The following is a 22,345-nucleotide window of genomic DNA, read 5'->3' on the forward strand; positions in this document are numbered from 1 at the left end:
ACCCTTTTTGTGAATTTATTTGGACTAAAGATTCTCTGCAGAAATGTTTTCTTTGCAGACTGCTTGCTAACATCCACAGCCAAACTTCCTCTTTCTATTCCTGACATCATCTGAGTGGCCAAGCGGCCCACACAGCTTCCCCCCCGGGCTGAGGGCCAGATCTGCTGTCACGGTGACATAACAGCAGCTAATGATCGCAGCCGCTGCAGACGACTGACAGGAGGCCTCCTCGCCTTGACCACCTCAAACCGTTAGCTACTGGGATCCAGGGCTCGTTATCACAACTGCATTGACATTCGTTTCTCTGATCATTGCCTTGAAGATAACGGGGCTGCAACAGGTGACTTCCTTTTTTTTGTTTTGTTCTCATGCCCTCAAAAAGAAGATGACGTCTTTATTCAGTCAAGAGAAAAAGACAAAGATGTAGATACATAATACAGCCGCCTCCTAACATTGTTCCATTACTTTGGTTTGGAACAAAGCCATACAGCTCTCAGTTCAATAGAGATAGAATAAATATAGCAGATTAACGCCTTCTGTTTTATTTTTCACGCTCATTATGTCAACCAAGAAAGTTCCAAAGCACAGAGTTGTTTTCATGGGATTTTGTTAAGACGGGTTAGCAGCATTCCACTCATTCAGATCACTGCTGCAGGCCACCTGTCAGTCTCCCTCCACCTGTTGCATGGTGGCAGGTCCGCCATCACCACCTCCACCAGCACCAGCACCAACCCTAACCTGGTCTGCAGTAGGGCAGAACAGAAAGTGATACATTAACAGAGAATGGAGATGCATGGTAACCCTGGTTTCCATTCCTCTACATCCACGCATTGATGATCTTGTTTTAAGATTAAACATCAGATACCGCTAACAGCTGATCGTCAACCATAGCGTCACATATTTTATACACTTTTATCCTCATCCGCCATCTGTGTGTGTGTGTGTGTGTGTGTGTGTGTGTGTGTGTGTGTGTGTGTGTGTCTATGCGCGAGTGTGTGTTAATCTAGTGTGTGATAGTATGTCACAGCGGGGCAGGGTGTAATTGTACAGACAGATTCAGGGTTGTTGCTGTGCTTAATAATAGTGTGTGTGTGTGTGTGTGTGTGTGTGTGTGTGTGTGTGTGTGTGTGTGTGTGTGTGTGTGTGTGTGTGTGTGTGAATGGAAGACAGACCTCTTTCTGGATAAAACACCAGATGAGACAGAGCATACTGTTCGATGGACATATGCATACATATATACATATACAAATATAAATAAATATACACACACATATATCTATATATCTATGTATCTATATATATGTATATATCTAAATATACAGTATATATGTGTGTGTGTGTGTATATATATGAATATATATATATATATACACATATAGGTATATTTATAGCCCTTAATACAAGATGATGCCTCAAACCAAATTAAGCCTCTCTCTTTCTCTTTTCTCTCTCTCTCTCTCTCTCTCTCTCTCTCTCTCTATATATATATATACTTATAGAATAACCATAACTCAGCAGTTGGATATGGCCCCACTGTACACTGGTTCATTAAGGTGAGCCATTGAACAGATCCAGCTCTACAGACGCTGTGGTCTATGTATATCCTGACGTGGTGCCAGCCTCAGCCTGCAGGATAAGCAGCCGTAGCTCCTCCTAATGTGTCACAGTGATTTTCTTTATCTTCACTGGATACACCAGATACGGTAGAAACAGATTTTTCTGTGAGCCTCGCCCACATTTGAGCCGCGTGACTGGATTAGAGGAGCCAGTCCAAGTGTCTCGCTCTCCTCCAGAGGATCTGGTCCAAGTGTCCCACTCTCCTCCAGAGGATCTGGTCCAAGTGTCCCGCTCTCCTCCTGGATTAGAGGATCTGGTCCAAGTGTCCCGCTCTCCTCCTGGATTAGAGGATCTGGTCCAAGTGTCCCGCTCTCCTCCTGGATTAGAGGATCTGGTCTAAGCGTCCCGCTCTCCTCCCGTCCCTCAGAAGAGGCTGACGACGTGTCGGTGTCTGAGGGCTGGAGCCGGGTTCAGATGCAGAACTCTAAGAAGGCGTTCTTCTGAGGTCCATCTCCTTCACATCCTCTAGAAGATAAACCTCAGTCAGATGTTGTCCCCTGGTTGATCCTCTCCAAGCGACTTCACCCGTACACCTTAACCCGTTGTCTTTACTCCTGAGTCTGACTGAAGCTGCTGCTAAATACTAACCACTAACCACTTAACTCAGAGCCAGGGTTTACTCCTCAGTCCAAGTGAAGCAGAAACCACTTAACCCAGAGCGAGGGTTAACTCAACCCAGAAGCCTTCAGAGGCTATCCCAGAGGGACATTTCATGCAACATTAGCGCCGGGCCATGTATTATGTAGTATGTGATATGTCAAATGTATTATTCAATATGTAATATTTCATGGTTTGCATGGGAGGTGACTTCAATGTCAATTAGCTGACATCATTGGTTGCAGAAGATCACCAATTTGGGATGATTAGTAACAGCATTCAATGCCTAGTTTACTAGTAATTTGGTAACTCTTTATTACCTCTTTATTGTCTTTAATGAATATAATAATTTAATAATTTAATAAATTAGTTGTCACTGTCTCAGTTGGTTTCCATAGAACTTTACAAGTTTTAAACATGCTCTTATCATGTCTATTGTTCTGTCATATATAACCACTGACCATATCATTTCACTAATCTCTGTGGGAGAGCAGAGAGAGCTCCTGGCTAACGCTCTGGAGCCCAACGTTCCTTGCTGAGTTACTTTAATCGTGTGAATCATGTAAATTGAAGTATAAACTCAGACCAAACAGTGGTTGGGTTCTTGGTGGTGCAGCGGTATGGCTGTTGTTTAACACTCTGTAGATTCTGGTTCGAGTCACCGCACACCAATCATTGAGAATGAAATGGTTGGAGGAAATATTTTAAACTAAAGTCACACAGCATTGTTATGTTTAAAAAACACTAAAAATCACTTAACCTCAGTGATCAACCTCAGTTGGACTTGAACCCAAGAGATCAGAGCTGATCACGAGAGCTCTATCCACTGCACCACAGAGCCAGACCCAAAGTACTGACTGGAAGTAGTATTTGACGTAAAAACAACCACTGTTAGCAGGACTTGAACCCTGGTCTCCAGCACTCTAACCAGCAGGTCTTACCACTGAACCAGCAAAACAAATACAAACCCATGTCAGAAATTCTGTTTTAAATTCAAAGACTTCAGTTTCATTCTCTCTATTCTCTATTGTTCGTTCTGCTATGATCCCCAGTGTGTAACACAAGCCCCACGGAGCCTACTGCTGTCTGAGCACACGGGCCAGGGCTCTTTATGAACACTGATCCAGTTGTGTGTCTTATTTATATTTATTATATGTATTTGATTTAATGATTCTATTTTTCATATGAATTCCACTTGTTCTGACTAATGATCATTATAAACCATTTCTGGTTTTGCACCATGAAAGGGGGGACACCTCTTTGTTTAGAGCTGTCCTTCATGTTATTGATTATGTCAGCGGTAAAAAGGTGATTTGTTTCTTATTACCTTACATGAAACAACAGAGACACAAGAAGAAATCCAATATTAACGCTGGGATTTTTTTTATTCAAAATCTGTACATCTCATAAGCTTTCTACAGTGTAATAGGTCACAAATATAATGAATATTGAAAAAACGTTCATGAGAAATATGAGCATAGGTTAAGTATAAAAAGCAAGAAGATGCTATAATCATAGCAACACAAAAGGTTTTGTCTAAAGGTGAACAAATCACACATGAGTCTGGGAGAGGTGACACAGAACAACATTTAGAAACCAAATTGGTGGAGGTTAAAGTGTTTGAAACACCAGATTAACATGAATAAGTTGATTTTAGTTTGCAACTTAATAAACAAGAGATGAACATCAACACTCTTCACACAAGAATAAATAAAAGAAAAGGTTAGATAGATAAATTAACAATTCTATGAAATATACTTCTTGTAAAATAACATGGAGTAGATATAATCAGTAGTAGTTATATCAGAATAAAATAATATTTTACATGTACCGTACATTTATATTCCTTCAGACACTCACACACATACAATGCACAGTCATAACAAGACAGTAGTAATTTACAACATGACCAAAAGGATATATCTAAATATTTCCAATGTGTTTTTTACAGTTGTTTTCAGTAGAATATCTTAGAATATTACTTCAACTCTTACAATGCACTTACAGCATATATACGTGATGAATCCTGAATACTCGGCAGCATTGTTCTTTAAAGCAGAAGCCACGCTGGTGGACACTTCATAGCGGTGATAGGAGCCGTACCTTGATTTAAAGTGCTTCATGTTCCTGCCTCGAGTCTCTTTCTTATCTTTTATTTAAGTGCTTCAGTGATTACTATAAAAATAGAACATTTAGGGGCGACAGAATGAGACTTTCTATACAAAGTAACTCTCTGAACCAATGGGAAAGCAAAGTCGCGCATGTTATTGCTACTAAAGAGAAGGGCTTCACAACCATTGGCACTTTGAATCATTCGGAGAAACACAATCTGCTTAGAACTCCTTACCCATCAACCAAACCAGAATCGAGTTCAACACCACCTCGGTTTCACCCTGCAAGTGTGCATCGTTTACGTACGAGATTTGCTGTGAACCTCTGAAGCAAACAACTAGCAGACATTTCTGAATGTTTGTAATGCGGTGAAGCGGAGCTCAAACAGTTGCAGATCAGAGTTGAGCTGATTGCTGCACAAGTGAGATCTCTATATTGAATTATTCCTTTTCACCAAGTTTCAAAGCATTATGAAGAAGCACTGATTCAGCCGTGGAACGTCACTGGAAAAGCATCCCAGTGTTATCCCAACCCTCTGGAATCTGCAGCAGGTGTCAGATGATGTCAGCGCAGACCGTGGTAAAGGGGTTCTGAACATCTACATCTGTGTGACCACGCCCCTTTTGGGGAAGCGTGATGAGGTACACCAAGCTTTCTATCACTTTGACTGATTACTTTATCAACGATGAAGAGCTCAAGTCTCCTCCACTGGTCAGCAGAAAGCAGAAGCGCTGCAGGGGTGATTAAAGCTAAGCAGAAGCAGAGAGGAACATAGTGCTGTGGTCTGAGGAATTCAGGTTCAATAAGCCACCTTGAGGTCGTCGTAAACCAGGTCTGATAGGGCTTTGGTTGAATAAAGTGGTGATCAAATGTAAATAGATACATGGCTTTCTTTTGTCGCTGTAAATGGTCTAAGGAACAGAAAAGTTCCCTACCAGTGTCAATGTGAATCTGATGCAAAAATATGAAACAAGTCAACTACACTAGAACAGGACTGAACCTGGAGTAACACCGTTAGGTAACAGAAACAGATGAGACAGTAGACGTCTAGCTATAAACTACATCAGATTAATATGTATACCCACAAGCACACAAACCAAAAATCTCAGTGTTGGCCTGTGAGTCCAACAGCAACTCTTATGTTGCATATAACTGTCATATAATCCTCTATATCCTCTGTGCTACCTTTTTCAAATCTATGTCACATCTGTGCTGTTTGCAACAACAAAGCACAAATACACAAAGCACACACACATGTACGCACACACACAAACCCACGCCACGTGCACACACACAAACACGCACACTCACACGCACAGGGGAGGTAGAAAGGTGGGAAACAGGAACCTGTGATTGTCTAGTGACGCTCGCAACCCTGTGAGGTCTAGCTGGACCGCATGGAAACATCAACCCTGTGAGGTCTAGCTGGACCACATGGAGGCATCAACCCTGTGAGGTCTAGCTGGACCGCATGGAAACATCAACCCTGTGAGGTCTAGCTGGACCGCATGGAAACATCAACCCTGTGAGGTCTAGCTGGACCGCATGGAGGCATCAACCCTGTGAGGTCTAGCTGGACCGCATGGAGGCATCAACCCTGTGAGGTCTAGCTGGACCGCATGGAGGCATCAACCCTGTGAGGTCTAGCTGGACCGCATGGAGGCATCAACCCAGGGTCCAGATCCAGGTGGAACCCGGGTTCCCGGTGTTCTGCAGTCTGGAGATGTGAACAGTTTATAACGCTGCATGGATAGACTACAAACTCCACTCCTTTTTCAAACAAATCAAAGATGTACAAAAAGGTTTCATCTGCATTCTGCTTTTCAAATGTCCCCAAAATGCAAGAGAGGTTAAATACATTTGACCAAAAAATATTATACACAAATTACATTTGAACAGCTCCACCTGTTGACTCAGATTATCTCCTCCCCCGGCCCTCGTTCAGAAACTCACGGCTGACTGACAGTGAGGAACCTCTTCCTCTGTGCTCCTCAAGTCTACTTACAACTTGATGTGGGAGGTCAGCATGGAGAAGGTCAACGTGGAGAATGTCAAATGATATAGGTCAGATGATATAAATATCTTTATATCTTTATCTATATAGATATATATCTATATATATACATGTGACCGCAGGGAATCGACCGCAGAGCTGAGCCACAGAGAGGTAGGGTGGACGGTGTAGGGTCTGGCGCAGCACTGGAGGGTGAAGAGGGTGGGGGTCTTGTGGCTCTGCACTGTGAGCTAACAGGACTGGACGGTGAACAGTGGCTCTGCACTGTGAGCTAACGGGACTGGACGGTGAACAGTGGCTCTGCACTGTGAGCTAACGGGACTGGACGGTGAACAGTGGGTCTGCACTGTGAGCTAACGCTAACAGGACTGGACGGTGAACAGTGGGTCTGCACTGTGAGCTAACGCTAACGGGACTGGACGGTGAACAGTGGGTCTGCACTATGAGCTAACGCTAACGGGACTGGATGGTGAAGGGCTGCACTGTGAGCTAACGCTAACGGGACTGGATGGTGAAGGGCTGCACTGTGAGCTAACGCTAACGGGACTGGACGGTGAACAGGCTGGAGGCCCAGTGGGTTTCCCGGACAGCCGACTCAACGTCATGTGACCTCAGCGAAGGCGAGGTGGTTCTGTGGAAGGAAGAAGACGAGAGACAAAGTGAGAGGAGGAATAGGAGGAAGTGGATGCAGCACCAATCGAGAAACAGCAGTCTTTTATCGGCATACACCCTCCTAAGCACACACGCAATTACACACTCAGTAACGACGCAATACAATCAGCCACATAACGTGACGATGCTGCCATTTAAACGGCTCAAAACAGCCCATCACACAACACAAATGTATCGCTCACGGGCGAATGAAATGTTTGATGGATTAAAAGAAATGAGTTGCTTTGGTTAATTAACAATTTAGCTCCTCTCCAGACTTTGAATACGTTGTGAGGGGGTTTACCGAATAAAAGAGGAAAGTGGGGCCTCTTTAAGATTGCGACTAAAGAAGAGGATGAAGAAGCAGAGAGAGGAAGGAGCTCGGAGCGTGGTGGGTTGACCATGTTTAGCCCGTCATGCGGAGGAGGTGAAACATGTCTGGCAGACGGCCCCTGGCCCCGAGGGCCAATGAACAACGACCGCATACAAACCTGGCAACATATTCAACCAATCCCTCCCCGTTAGATTCCGTGTTTAGTCATCATACTACACCATGCTGCCTGGCAAGCCGAACCTCTCTTCAGAATGTGATGTTGGAGACAAAGTGTGAGGATCTTAAATCGTACCAAATGAGGCTCAGGGCTCTCTCTACATCCTATCTACTTTGCATTGCAGGTGTGTGTTTGATTTGAGTGACATGTACGCACAGGGCAGCCCTGTGGTGAGGTCATGTGACAACACCAGTGCTGTGTGGCTAATGTGCTAGCATGCACAGGCCTTAAGGGGCGGTGTGGCGGGGACAGCAGGGGGCAGGCAGGGGGTCCGGCTGTAGCTCTGACCGCTACAGTACCTTGGAAGTCAGCCTCCATTGTCATAAAGCCCTTGTCAGCGTTCCAGATCTGAAAGCACACCACACCCGTTTAGATGACTGTTGGACTATCATCTCTTCTCAACAGAGTCACACCAGATACATTACAGCTCATTAGGAGCCATTAGCATCGTCGGGGAAACATTTCTCATCAGTGGATGTTGTTTTGTTGGGGACATCGGTGTTAACTTTATCAACAGTCCAAATTAACTGATTCTGGAACATTTTGGGAACAGTCAGGCAGTTGCACAATAATTATAAATTGATTGATAAATTGATAATACTAACGTAAAAAGGCAGAGTCGAGTGTGTTTGGATGTTGGTTGTTATGTACATTTAATACAAGCTTTGGACCGTCATCAAAAGGTAGAGAGTGGACATACTATTCTCCACGAATCTAAATGAACAGCAATGATGAGAACACTTAAGATAATAGAGAAATTGGAGTTCATGGAATGTAACCTGAATTAGTTCATTCATTTACTGTAGCTCCTGCATATCCTTATGAACATTATATAGTTAATCTGACGATGCATTCAAACCTCCCCTACTCTGTGTCCTGTCTTTGTGAAGCTAGAAGCACAATGATACCGAGGCCACGTACCTCCCTGTTCTGCTCATTTGCTCATCCAATTCCAAATGGTTGATTGCAATTCAGGAAGAGGACTTTTTTTTTTATAACAAAACCATTACATTCTCATTGCCTTGAGAAACGCAACTCTCTGGACTCACGGTCCAAAGACCAGGAGAAGATCTGCTGGGAGGCTTAAGGTCCTGATACATGTGGACCCGTTCAGGTCCTGATCCATGAGGGTCAGGTCCTGATACATGGACCGGTTCAGTTGAGTATAGAATCGAAGAGAAAGTAAATAGAGAAATAAAGCACTTCAAACACACGCGCCAAACGCTCTAGAGACCCACTCCTTTCCTTTCCTTGGTGCCTTTCCCAAGCATGTGAGTTCTTCTGGGTTAATAGGGAGAATATGGGGGAGAGCGTAGGTGGCAACCACATAGCAGATGGCTGGAGAGACAGAGAGAGAGAGAGAGAGAGAGAGAGAGAGAGAGAGAGCGAGCGAGAGAGAGAGAGAGAGAGCGAGAGAGAGAGAGAGAGCGAAAGAGAGCGAGAGAGAGAGGGAAGTGGTGGGGGTCTAGTTTTGGCGCCTGAAGGTGTCACACCCGTGCATACGTTGCTTTGCCTTTTGTTTGGCAGGAGCTGATAGAGGCGGACCAGGCCGTCACGCAGCCAGCGACCAAGTGCCAGAACGCTGCCTCTGAGGGACCGGCACTCCTCCTCCTCATCATCCGTCTCCTGGAAGCAGCAGGGATGTGGGTGTGCGTACGCACGTGTGTGTGTGTGTGTGTGTGTGTGTGTGTGTGTGTGTGTGTGTGTGTGTGTGTGTGTGTGTCTGCATGCATGTGTGTGTCTGCATGAGTGTGTGTGAGAGTGTGCATGAGTTTGTAAGTGTGTGTGTGTGTGTGTGTGTGTGTGTGTGTGTGTTCTGCAGGGAGCCCTACAGATGTCTAATGTTTTAATTTCATATTTTGAACACATTTCTTCTTTGCAGGTATCTCTGGATCTCTTCTGTATCATGTGATGAGTGAAGCTCCATAGATCCAGTGCAGCCAGTAGGTCCTGTAGGCCCAGTAGGCCCAGCAGGCCCAGTAGAAGGCCCCACTAGAGGTGAGGGGGCTCCATCTAGCACCACATCACCTTGTGTGATGCTAAACAGAGCTCATAGGGTGACAGTCGCTTTTGGTTACTTGGCAACAGCAGGCGTCAACACATCATGTGTCCGTTGGACACACCGCTGTATTGGATCATCTGACATCGATGATGTCATTGTGCTTGTGTGTGTGTGTCCGTGCATATGTGTGTGCGTCTCTGTGAGTGTGTGTGTGTGTGTGTCTGTGTGTGTGTGTGTGTGTGTGTGTGTGTGAGTGTGTGTGTGTGTGTGTGTGTGTGTGCGTGTGTGTCTCTGTGACTGTATGTGTGTGTGTGTGTGTGTGTGTGTGTGTGTGTGTGTGTGTGTGTGTGTGTGTGTGAGTGTGTGTGTGTGTGTGTGTCTGTGAGTGTGTGTGTGTGTGTGTGTGTGAGTGTGTGTCTGTGAGTGAGTGAGTGAGTGAGTGAGTGAGTGTGTGTGAGTGTGTGTGTGTGTGTGTGTGTGTGTGTGTGAGTGAGTGTGTGTCTGTGAGTGAGTGAGTGAGTGAGTGAGTGAGTGAGTGAGTGTGTGTGTGAGTGTGTGTGAGTGTGTGTGTGTCTGTGAGTGTGTGTGTGTGTGTGTGTGTGTGTGTCTGTGAGTGAGTGAGTGAGTGAGTGAGTGAGTGTGTGTGAGTGTGTGTGTGTGTGTGTGTGTGTGTGTGTGTGAGTGAGTGTGTGTCTGTGAGTGAGTGAGTGAGTGAGTGTGTGTGAGTGTGAGTGTGTGTGTGTGTGTGTGTGTGTGTGTGTGTGTGTGTGAGTGTGTCTCACCTGCGAGGCGATGTACTTCTCCAGGGAGGCGTCGACGCGGCCCATGTTGAGGACCGGCCCGCCAGGCAGGGGGTCCTGGGATGGGGAGGGGGGGGGCTCCTCACCAAGCAGCAGCTTGCCTTTGAAGTTGTGCACCACACACACCACCTGGGGGGGGGGTGGGGGGGTTAAGGCAGCCATTATGGACTGTGGAGGTGCACAGTGTCTGTCTGTTTGTAGTTGGATGTGTGTGTGTGTGTGTGTGTGTGTGTGTGTGTGTGTGTGTCCATGTGAGCTGTCTTGTCTGGAGGGCCCTACATGTGATGCTGCTGTCAGTTTCTTACCCCTCCTACTGCAAACTAAGAGTCAGGCTGCAAAGTTCAATGCCTTTCAGAGAGTATGTAGATACATGGATATTAAAGTGAGAGTATGTAGATACATGGCCCTGTGTGTTGGTATTAAAGAGAGAGTGTGTAGATACATGGCCCTGTGTGTTGGTATTAAAGAGAGAGTATGTAGATACATGGATATTAAAGAGAGAGTATGTAGATACATGGCCCTGTGTGTTGGTATTAAAGAGAGAGTGTGTAGATACATGGCCCTGTGTGTTGGTATTAAAGAGAGAGTATGTAGATACATGGCCCTAAGCAGTAACAATTTGCCCTCTTCAGAAATGTGGATGTGCAGCTAACGCTAGCACCCTCGTCACGGCCGTCCACCAGCAGCCCACGGAGCAGAGAGCCATGCAGTTAGCCCGTACGAGCCCCTGGCCATTGCCTTGGTGGAACCTACCGTGTTCTGCACAGGGAAGCACTTAAGAAGATCTTCATTCTTAGAAAATGAAGCCCATTGAGATGAGGGCAAACTTGCGCCTCAAAGCAATGAATAAACATTCATTTCAGGCTTTCCTCTCTCACTCAGTCGATGGAGCTTGGTGAGAAGCAGGCTGCCCTCAATACCATCCAGCTAATTGTTCATACCTGCCCTTTATCTCTGCGTAGAGCATTACTTTATTGCCTTTTACCTTCGGATTGCTTTTCATCCGGCATCAATAAACAGAAGACACAGAGTATGATTTCATATATCTACCAAAAAGCACGCTGCCTCACGAATATGTGCACACAGACCCAGTTACATCAAACAAACACTAAAACACAGACTAAACAAGGGGAACCACGCAAAAGAAACACACAAAGAGACTTCAAACCACACTTTGACAGAACAGCATAAAGACCTGTAATCTACTGAGGACGCAAGCCATGTCTTCTGCTCTAAAAGAGGGTTGTGTGGTTTGTGTGTGGTTGGTCTCTGGTGGTCTGATACATTGTGTGTGGTTGGTCTCTGGTGGTCTGATACATTGTGTGTGGTTGGTCTCTGGTGGTCTGATATATTGCCCACACAGCCCCCTGCCCCGCCCCCTGCTCCACCCACACAGCCCCCTGCCCCACCCCTAGCTCCGCCCACACAGCCCCCAGCTCCGCCCACGCAGCCCCCAGCTCCGCCCACACAACACAGCCACCTCCTGCTGTAACTGGGAGGAGACCACTGCCCACCACTGTGGTACACCAGGCCAGGGTGAGCCTGCAGTGCTGTCACTGGTTCTCCTTCTGTCACTGGTTCTCCTGATGGCTGTTATTCTGTTAAGGATGTATGAGTTCCACTGGGAGCAGCTGCCCATCATTCTCAGCCCAGCGACAGACTTCCAGCCTCCAGCCTCACAGCCTCCAGCCTCACAGCCTCCAGCTACAACAGGCCCCCTCCTCCTGGCCGTCTGATCAGAGGCTGCTGAGACACAGCACATTTGTCCTGTAATCAGCGGCGGTAGGCTTCAGCTACACCGACTAACAGGGCTGCACGCCCCTGTCTCACACCGCCCAGCTAGTGGATAGGCCCATAGGCCCACAATTCATTCATATTCATAAAATATGCTAATATAAGATACTAGGAGTGAGGGGAGTGAGAGAAAGAGAGCGAGAGGGGGTGAGAGAGAGCAAGAGGGGGTGAGAGAGAGAGAGCGAGAGGGGGAGTTTAATGTGAGGGATGGGAACAGCTGCTCGAGAAAAGGCTTGTGTTTGTGTGCGTGTGTGCGTGCATGCGTGCGTGCGTGCGTGTCTAGTTGTGTGTTTCTGGTTGTGCGTGTCTGGTTGTGTGTGTGTATTGACTTAATGAATACCTTGAATACCTTGTCTCGGTAGATGCTCAAGGGGCAAGGGGGGGGGATCCACCCTCTCTACCACCTGACGCCCCCCAGGGGTCCGTCGGGCCGTGTGTCTCTGTCTCTTTAACCTGCTCTCTCTCCCTTTTGTCTCTACTTTCTGTCTCTGTCAGGGTCCCTCCCCCTCCTGTCCCTCTCGTGTCTCCTTGTCTCTCTGAGGGTCTCACCAGGAAGGTGGCGATGGCTCCCCCGATGACGAAGCCAGCGATGACGTCGGCCCAGTGGTTGCGGTACTCGGCCACCCGGTTGAGGCCCGTGAGGAAGGCGAGGCAGACCAGGGTCAGCGACACCACGGGCTTGGCCAGCCGCGTCCCCTTGGCCCGCACCGTGCAGGTCACGTACATCTGGAACAGAGGGACTCAGGCTGAGCACTCCTCGTCCACAGGGGCCAGGAGCTAGTGGGGGTGGGGCGCTGCGTGCCTTGACACATGGGGTCAAGGGGTGTGTGTGTGTGTGTGTGTGTGCGCGTGTGTGGTGGTGTGTGTCATGCAGGGTGTATGTGGTAGTGTGTGCGGTGGTGTATGTGGTGGTGTGTGACATGCGGGTGTGTGTGGTGGCGTGTGTCACGCGGGTGTGTGTGGTGGCGTGTGTCACGCGGGTGTGTGTCATGGCGTGTGACATGCAGGTGTGTGTGGTGGCGTGTGACATGCAGGGTGTGTGTGGTAGTGTGTGTGGTGGTGTGTGTGGTGGCGTGTGTCACGCGGGTGTGTGTCATGCAGGCGTGTGTGGTGGCGTGTGTCATGCAGGGTGCGTGTGGTAGTGTGTGTGCGGTGGCGTGTGTGGTGGTGTGCGTCACGCGGGTGTGCGTGTCCGGGGGAGGGCCCGCCGACTCACGGCCAGGTAGAGGGCGCCGTAGACGCTGAGCGCCGCCTCCTTGGAGGGGAAGGTCTTGCGGGCGCGCAGGATGTCCCCCTGGTCCCCGGTGCACGCCTCCTGGTGGCTGATGTAGCGCAGCGCCTGCTGGCAGCCCAGCGCTGTGAAGTTGGGCTTGCACACCGTCAGGAAGTAGGGCGCCAGGTTCCCCGTCACCACCTGACCCGCGTTCACGAAGATGTCGACGGTGAACAGGCCGAAGGTGTACACCCCTGTGGAGAATGTGTGAACAAATCTAATATTAGCCTGGCCACCTGGGCCACCACGCTTCCTTCATTGTCAGGCCGTCACAACTGGATTTACAGTCCAGGTCACGACCTCCAATCACACTCACCCAGACATGGAGGACGGTCTTCATGAACCTCCTCATGGTTTGTGGGAACGGATTCATGCTTCATGTACCCTGTGCTGCTGGCCCCCAAACCAGAGCAAGACACCTCAACCCAATAACTCGCCCTGCATGGTCGACTCCGTTGTCGGTGTGTGAATGTGTGTATGAACCATTGCAAGTCCCTTCGGATAAAAGCGTCCGCTAAATGCCCTAAGAGTAAATGTAAATCCCACCAATTGAATCTCATGAATCATGCTAATCATCTTGCTGTTCAACAGCTGCAACTGCTCAGTCCAGTGAGGAGGTTTCCTGTTCTGTCCTTGTGTCTTGCAGCTGATGCCTCCCACTCATGTGTTGAACCTTCCTGCAGCGCGCCAAGCCCCTCAATAGCTGCTCTGAGAGGTGCTCTCTCCCAGTCCCAAGTCAACACTGGTGGGCTGCACTTTAATTATATGACCAACAAATAACAACGAATCACGCAGTTGTGACCTCTACAGTGTGTATACGGCGATGTGAATCCAACACAAAAGCACACACTTAGTATAGTATTAGTATAGTAATTAAGCATGTGAGCGAGCAAGACAATGTCTCTTCCTGTGTGCCACGCCTCCATCAGCATGCTTACCATATTATATAAGGTTCATAATGTATAGTCACTGGGGGAGGAGGGAATCAAATGCTTTCTGACACATTATCTTGAAGTAATTTCCTGCCGTGACCCTTTTTGGTCTCGCTTTGTTAGGCACCAACGGCAGAGCGTTCTGCAGCACCTGGTGAAGATGTCACTGCCTCCATCAGCATCTGGGGCTAATCGACGACTCGGTTTAGCTTTCAACATACACTCTCTTTCTAAGCAGTAGACAGACACGCTGCACTCAGAGCCTCTCTAAAGAGCCAGGTCCCACCACAAAGGACTCCACCCACTGGAGTTCTATATCTGAATCGATACCGTCCAGCTACGTCCAGACTTCAGTCTACAGCAACACAGGCCGCTTGCTGCTTCAACAATCCTGCAGCCATTGCCCACGGCAATCGTCCACGTGGGTTTAAAGGACCGAGCCGTGGGCAGGAGAACCGGAGGTGTCAACTGCTCCTCAGCTCATAGAGATGAGAGCCCCCATGTCTCTGTGATGAAGGGGGGTGTCTTAATGAGGGATAAACACAAAAAGATGATTGCTTCAGCTGCGACTAGTTTCTATCACGCTGTCAGTGGCCAGGTGTTCCTTCCGTTATTGTCGTACATAAAGACGCTGGGCTGGCCTCCTCCTGCCCACCCATCACTCAGGAGCCTGTTACTGGGGGTGGGGGGGGTGGGGGCAACGACAGATACTTTAGAAATAACTGTCAACATGGTGTTGCTCTGCTACTTTTAGGGCTTCAAGCCAGCACTGGCTTGTTTGTGACTTCACTCTGTCACAAGGTATTGTATGAAATGTCACTTGTCGCTGTTCTTTGTTTTCCTGTGAATCACCAGGAAGACATTTAAACACACAAGACTTTGAGTCACAGGATGGTTAGTTATAACCTGTGTTAAAGGAAGGTTAGTTATAACCTGTGTTAAAGGAAGGTTAGTTATAACATGTGGATACAGGATGGTTAGTTATAACCTGTGGTCAGTAAAACTATTGAGAGGAGCAGATAGCTAACACTGGGGCCAATATAACCGGCCTGCATGTTGTAGCAGAATGGAACGCAGACCACCTCAGACAGGCCGAGGCCTTTAAGCTCTGAGCTGACTCGGTCAGTGTACTCACAACCTTACACATAACTCATAACTCGCTGAATAAGAACTTCAGCAACAAAACAGGATATAGAAACCCAGGTGGAAGCGATGACTAAGAGGACAGAAGAAACCGCATCACCCCACACAACACCACCCGCATTAAACTAGCAGACTGTGACTCACTGGTGGAGCACATGACTGAAGACCATTCAGGGACCAACACGGCCCGCTCATGAGTGCAGGCCGACCACAGAGATCTGCGGGTTATTCTGGTTCTTTATAAGTTCAGTGTGAATCCCAGGCAGACTAACAGCGTTAGCCTGTTCCCCGTGACGTTCTGTGTTTGAGAAATGCTCTGAGAGGACAGTCTCTTCTCACACCGAGGAGCGCCTCCACAACACGGTCGCGCTGCGTGCTGCGGTGGTGCATGTGACGTGACATCCTGTTAGGAGGATGAGCACGCAGCCGACAGTTCAATCGACAGCGTTATGTAGTGGGTGTGTGTGTGTGTGTGTGTGTGTGTGTGTGTGTGTGGGTGTGTGTGTGGGTGTGTGTGTGTGTGTGTGTGACCAGTAGATGGAGCCTGACCATGGTCGTTTAGGATGGGGTAGGATTGCTATATGTTATGTTATGTTGTGTTGATCATATATTCGGTTTTCTGGTTTCTGTTTGCAAAGCTTAATATTAGTAAATTCACCTCCACTTGGTGATGGATGTCAAGAACAGTTTGAAGCACCTGAAACATTTTGTGCACATTTACATTTACATTGAGGACACTTAAATCCAAAGCGACTTAGAATAAGTACATTTGTCAGAAGAAAAATAAACAATATATTGTTGTCGGTACAGAAAGGATGTTCATAGAACAGTGAACGAACAACTAAGTGCCAAGCACTAACAATCGCTAGGTTAACCCATTCCCCGTATACAACAAAGATAGCAAGGATTAGATGCTACACAATACTAAGTAGTATTTTTAAGTGGCAGGATGTACAACAAACAATAAGTGCATACATTAAGTGCCAGGACATACAACATATAATATAATATATAGAATAATTCTAAATAATTCACAAGAAAATGATACAGCTTGTCTTTGATCTCCAGCCAGACGCAAAGGGGTGTAATGTTATCATAGCTTCACACACACACACACACACACACACACACACACACACACACACAGGTGGACACAGTTACTATGACTACTGACTACATCAGGTGTACATCAGTACACAATTACCACTAGTACTAACTGGCCGCGAGCAGCACTTTCTCCTCCTTCAGCGCTTTACATCTCCTTCAGCGTATCACTTCACAGGTTTTCTTATAAACCGAGTGTGAATAATGAGTGGCTCTACTGGCAGCGCGACCCAAATGCTCAGAACAGCAGAACACTCAGTGTTAAGTAGCGCTAGGACTCCCAGTGGCCCACCGTTAAAGCAGCTCCACACAGCCCGCAGAAACATGGACCTGCAGGGCGGAGTTATTTCAATTATTAATGTACAAACTTATTATCTTGTCAAAGCTGCAAAATGAATGAACATAAATGTTGGTGTATAAGACATAAAATATGTATTATTCCAAAGAGCAAGCCTTAAGAGATGAGAGGAGTGCTAGCACTAAACTTTGGTGAGTAAACAGTCTCTCTCTCGCGCTCTCTCTCTCTCTGTCTCTCTCTCTCATCTTTGCACCTCGCTCACAGCAGTGCTGTGCTTGAATAAGCAAGATGCTAAAAGTCGGGGGTCCACATCGCAGGGAGAGGCGAGGGGGGGAGGCGATGGCAGTGGGGGGGTTAGGAGACAGGACAGAACAAAGTGTGAAGAGACGCACAGAGGAGGAATGGAGGAGGAGGGGAGGAGAGACAGAGGAGGAGGGGAGGAGAGGTGGAGGAGGAGTGGAGGAGAGGCGGAGGAGGAGGGGAGGAGAGATGGGAGGAGGAGGGGAGGAGAGATGGGAGGAGGAGGGGAGGAGAGATGGGAGGAGGAGGGGAGGAGAGGCGGAGGAGGAGGGGAGGAGAGGCGGAGGAGGAGGGGAGGAGAGGTGGAGGAGGAGTGGAGGAGAGGCGGAGGAGGAGGGGAGGAGAGATGGGAGGAGGAGGGGAGGAGAGATGGGAGGAGGAGGGGAGGAGAGGCGGAGGAGGAGGGGAGGAGAGACGGAGGAGGAGGGGAGGAGAGGCGGAGAAGGAGTGGGTCGTTCTGCTCTTCCGTCCAGCGGAGCCGTGAGTCACGGTGCGGCGACGCCTCCAGACAACCACAGGTTTACGTTCACACTCACCCTGTCATCTTTAGTTAGTTGTTAGTCTATGCTCTATGCACTAACTAATGTTTATTGACGGTTAATTACTGTTCCCTTATTGTCAAGTGTTCTCTTATACAAACACATCTCATATGATATAAATGCTAAAAAGCCACAATTATGTCAGTGTACACAATAGTTTAAATCACTACATGTACTCTTTATATTGTCAAAGTGTGAACCCTGAACCCATCTCATGGTGACCCACGGGTCAGAGGGCCCTGTAGAGGGACAGCTCTATACAGCTCTATACAGCTCTATACAGGGACAGCTCTATACAGCTCCACACAGGGACAGCTCTATACATCTCTATACAGCTCTATACAGGGACAGCTCTATACAGCTCCACACAGGGACAGCTCTATACATCTCTATACAGCTCTATACAGGGACAGCTCTCTACAGCTCCATACAGGGACAGCTCTATACAGCTCTATACAGCTCTATACAGGGACAGCTCTCTACAGCTCCATACAGGGACAGCTCTATACAGCTCTATACAGCTCTATACAGGGACAGCTCTATACAGCTCTACACAGGGACAGCTCTATACAGCTCTATACAGCTCTATACAGGGACAGCTCTATACAGCTCTATACAGCTCTATACATCTCCATACAGGGACAGCTCTATACAGCTCTACACAGGGACAGCTCTATACAGCTCTATACAGCTCTATACAGGGACAGCTCTATACAGCTCTACACAGGGACAGCTCTATACAGCTCTATACAGCTCTATACAGGGACAGCTCTATACAGCTCTATACATCTCCATACAGGGACAGCTCTATACAGCTCTATACAGCTCTATACAGGGACAGCTCTATACAGCTCTATACAGCTCCATACAGGGACAGCTCTCTACAGCTCTACACAGGGACTGAGGGTCTCAGGCTGGCTCATAGCTCTGATCACCACAGAGCTGAGGCCGACTGAGGGTCTCAGGCTGGCTCATGGCTCTGGTCACCACAGGCTCCATCCCGTTATGAGGATTAATGCTACGACAGCACGGCGTTAATCCAACTCCAAATGAGCTCGCCAGGAGGGTGAGGGAGCAATCACAAGGTAGACCCCCCCCCCCCCCCCCGGTTAGCTGTGTTAACACTGGGCCACAGCAGGGAGGGACATGCTCCTCCCCCCTCCCTCCCTCCCCCAGGGAGAAGGTCCCTAATCCTGCTCTCATGGCCTTATCTCATCCCCCCACTTAACTGTGACTGGAGTAATATCGTACTGCTGTCATCATCGCTATGGTCCCCCACAGGAGTGTGTGTGTACTTATGGTTTGTGTGTGTGTGTACGGTGTGTGTGTGTGTGTGTGTGTGTGTGTGTGTGTGTGCATGTGCGTGTGTGTGTGTGTGTGTGTAAAGTGTGTGTGTACGGTGTGTGTTTGTGTGTGGTGCATGTGGAAAATACAGAATTTCCGAATGCTTGTGTCTGCATGAATTAAATCTATCTAATTGATATCTCAGCAATAATCTAGGCAGCAATACGTGTTTGTCCCATCGTCATGGTTACACACGGTGACAACATGTGGACCAATCGTCATGGTTACACGCGGTGACAACATGTGGACCAATCGTCATGGTTACACGCGGTGACAACATAATAATAATTAATTGAATTTATATAGCGCTTTTCTAGACACTCAAAGGGCTTTACAGTGAAGGGGGGACCTCACTAACCACCACCAATGTGTAGCACCCACTTGGGTGATGCACGGCAGCCAATCGGCGCCAGAACGCTCACCACACACCAGCTTGAGAGTGAAGGAATTAATGAATGAGCCAATTATATATAGTGTGTATAACATGTGGACCAATCGTCATGGTTACACGCGGTGACAACATGTGGACCAATCGTCATGGTAACGCGGTGGACGGAGCTCACCCAAGAAGCGGAAGGTGCGCCGGACCAGCGGGTTGAGGTAGCAGCAGTCTCCCGTGGCAACTGTCGTCTCCAGCTGGTCGAACTCTTTAGACGTGTACTGGACCAGGAAGAGGACCGTCTCTGTTACCAGGATCTAGAGAGAGAGAGAGAGAGAGAGAGAGAGAGAGAGGGGGGGGGGGGGGGAAGGAGAGAGAGGGGGGAGAGAGAGAGAGAGAGAGAGACAACCCTACCGTTAGTTCAACAAAGTATTCTTAATGTCTTATGGCGCATTTCCACTGGCGGGTACGCTTCAGACCCAGCACGCCTCAGCCCAGTAGTGAGGGTGCGGTATAGCCCAGCTCAGTTACGGCTCGCGTTTCCACTGCAGACAGTACCCTTATGGTAGGGTGGGGTTTAAGCCGGATGGCGATAGCCACGGCAGCTACGTAAGCATCGTGATCTCATAGCAGCCCGACACAGTGTTAATAAATACAAGGAAAAAGAAGAACGCGCACAATGAACAAAGAGCAACAATGTAGGACGTCCAAGAAGGACGGAAAACTTTTGCTAGACATTTTCTTCAATAAACAAAGCTTTCGCCGTTGTCCAGAAATACCTTGAGGTATTTAATGTGTTTGTTTTTTATTATCCCCTTGTCGCACAGAAGGGACGATTCTGTCGACCAATCAACGGACGCCGTGTGTAAAAACTTGCCGGCACCCTTTCAGGCGTCTCAGTACCCCAACGGAGGAGTACTGCGAGAAGAGTACGGCTCAGTCCGGGTCACGCCCACTTTTGGTGGTGGAAATGCGACCCGTGCCGCACCATTGCAGTCGGAACCGACCCGCACCCTCCGGTGGAAATGCGCCATTAGCATCTCTCAAGGCTTGCTCTTTGGGATAATACACATTTCACTGCTTATACACCAGCATGTTTACTCCTTATCTTCAGAAGAGAATCAGTAAGGGATAATGCCCGACGAGGTGTCCATAATCAGAAATTAATGGACGACGCGGAGGCCTTAGAGATAGAGAGTTGCCTCTGCAAAGTCCATTAATTCCTGATTATGGACACCTTGAAGGGCATTATCCCGCTTATACCATGGTCACTTGCCAAAGAAAAGAGTTCAAGACCATTAATTAATATTTTCATGCGTTTTACAATCAAAATATAACGTTTTTAACAAGCTATAATTTAGGTTCCCTGGTAACGCCTGAGGGTTTGACTGATACATGGAACAATCATTACCCACCCGTAAGGTTCTTATGCAACGGAAACGTTGTTCACTCCTCCAGTAAATAGGAAGGACCTTAGATACGACTTGACAACGGGAGATATTCTTGTACGCTCAGCTATGAGCCACAGAGCTAACATTATGCTAGCAAGATTCAAAGTCAATAACACTGTGTACGGTTGACAAACAGTACATTTCATTTGACAGTATGTTTAACAACAAGACTAGCTAGCTAACCAGCCATGTCATTGTCCCCAAATCAATATCAAGATTTTCACGAACAAAAGATGTGTGTAACGTTACTGTCGACCACGGCATGAAGCAGCGAGTTCAACAGTGGAGGGATGTGAGATGATCTCTGATGTGATACATAAGTATCAGTAATTAGTATGAGTATGGTTACTCATTTTAGACGGCTCTTCTCAATGCTGTGGAACGCTCCGTTCACTTGCATGGGCCTTCCCGACTTCCGGTGGTGAATTATCTGTCAATAATGACCGTTGCTAAGCATATAATGACCGCTGTCAGGGAAAGTGGATTTTTTTCACGTCTCTCATATCACTCCACAAGTAGTCCGGTAACTTATCAACCCCAGCGTACTCGGTTGCTAAGCACCAAGTATTCCCCCAGACCATGGTATAAGCAGTAATAAACCACATTGGTAGAGATGAAAACTGAGCTTCAAACAGAACAGACAGACAGACAGACAGACAGACAGGCAGACAGACAGACAGACAGACAGACAGACAGACAGACAGACAGACAGACAGACCATCCTCACAGTCCAAAACTTATGTCATCAGTTGTTGGTGTTGCCATCTGTTTTCCAGCACAGCAGCCATATTGTTCCAATGACAACGACAGAATTTCAATGCTGGACATCTTACACAGCGAGGCTCATCCCCGTGTCTGAGAGGCAGCCTCTAAATATGTGATGACCCGTCACACCCCGGCGAGGACTGAAAGATGCCCAAGGTGAAACAGGAAATCACCGGTCCAATTTCACAAGGCAGTGAAGTGGAAAAGCGAGTCTCAGCAGAGGATGTGGACTCCTTAGGGAGAACTTGGTATGTTTGGGGCCGACTGGATGAGAGTCAGGCCTCAGTCCAACATGATGGGTGGGAATGAGGTTAGGAGATACAGGTCCACATGGTGAAGAACACACAGAACTCAGAGCACGCCCAACCTTAACATGATGCAGAAAATAAAACCTCCTGCAACGTTGAGGAACCTGGACCAGATGGTTCAGGGGCCTTGATGTAGTTATGTTATAAACACAGGCTCCATCAAAACAGACACACAGACAGACAGACAGACACACACACAGACACACAGACACATAGACACACAGACACATAGACACACAGACACATAGACACAGATAGATCAGCATAGGTTTTTAATACGATACTGTGTTGGCTGAGGCTGGTGCTATACTAGATTAAATTGAGTGACTGAGTGAGTCAGATAGAGATAGATAAATTATACCCCTATCATA

At 47.7% G+C, this 22,345-nt stretch overlaps 1 protein-coding gene across 1 annotated transcript in view; it reads right to left on the reverse strand.

Annotated features, from left to right (window-relative positions):
* Positions 1 to 6,941: 6,941 nt before the first annotated feature.
* plppr5b (phospholipid phosphatase related 5b) overlaps positions 6,942 to 22,345 on the reverse strand; it is a gene marked incomplete at both ends in the record, with an annotated part of 31,034 nt that continues 15,630 nt past the window's right edge. Inside the window, 5 exons of the mRNA XM_084474946.1 lie at positions 6,942 to 6,971; positions 10,327 to 10,473; positions 12,688 to 12,864; positions 13,355 to 13,605; positions 19,635 to 19,767. Of these exons, the coding sequence (XP_084331072.1) occupies positions 6,942 to 6,971; positions 10,327 to 10,473; positions 12,688 to 12,864; positions 13,355 to 13,605; positions 19,635 to 19,767 (738 nt within the window). The remainder of the gene's footprint in view (positions 6,972 to 10,326; positions 10,474 to 12,687; positions 12,865 to 13,354; positions 13,606 to 19,634; positions 19,768 to 22,345) is intronic.

Source organism: Micromesistius poutassou (genome assembly GCF_964030765.1).
Source record: "Micromesistius poutassou genome assembly, chromosome: 11".
Classification (NCBI taxonomy): Eukaryota; Metazoa; Chordata; class Actinopteri; order Gadiformes; family Gadidae; genus Micromesistius; species Micromesistius poutassou.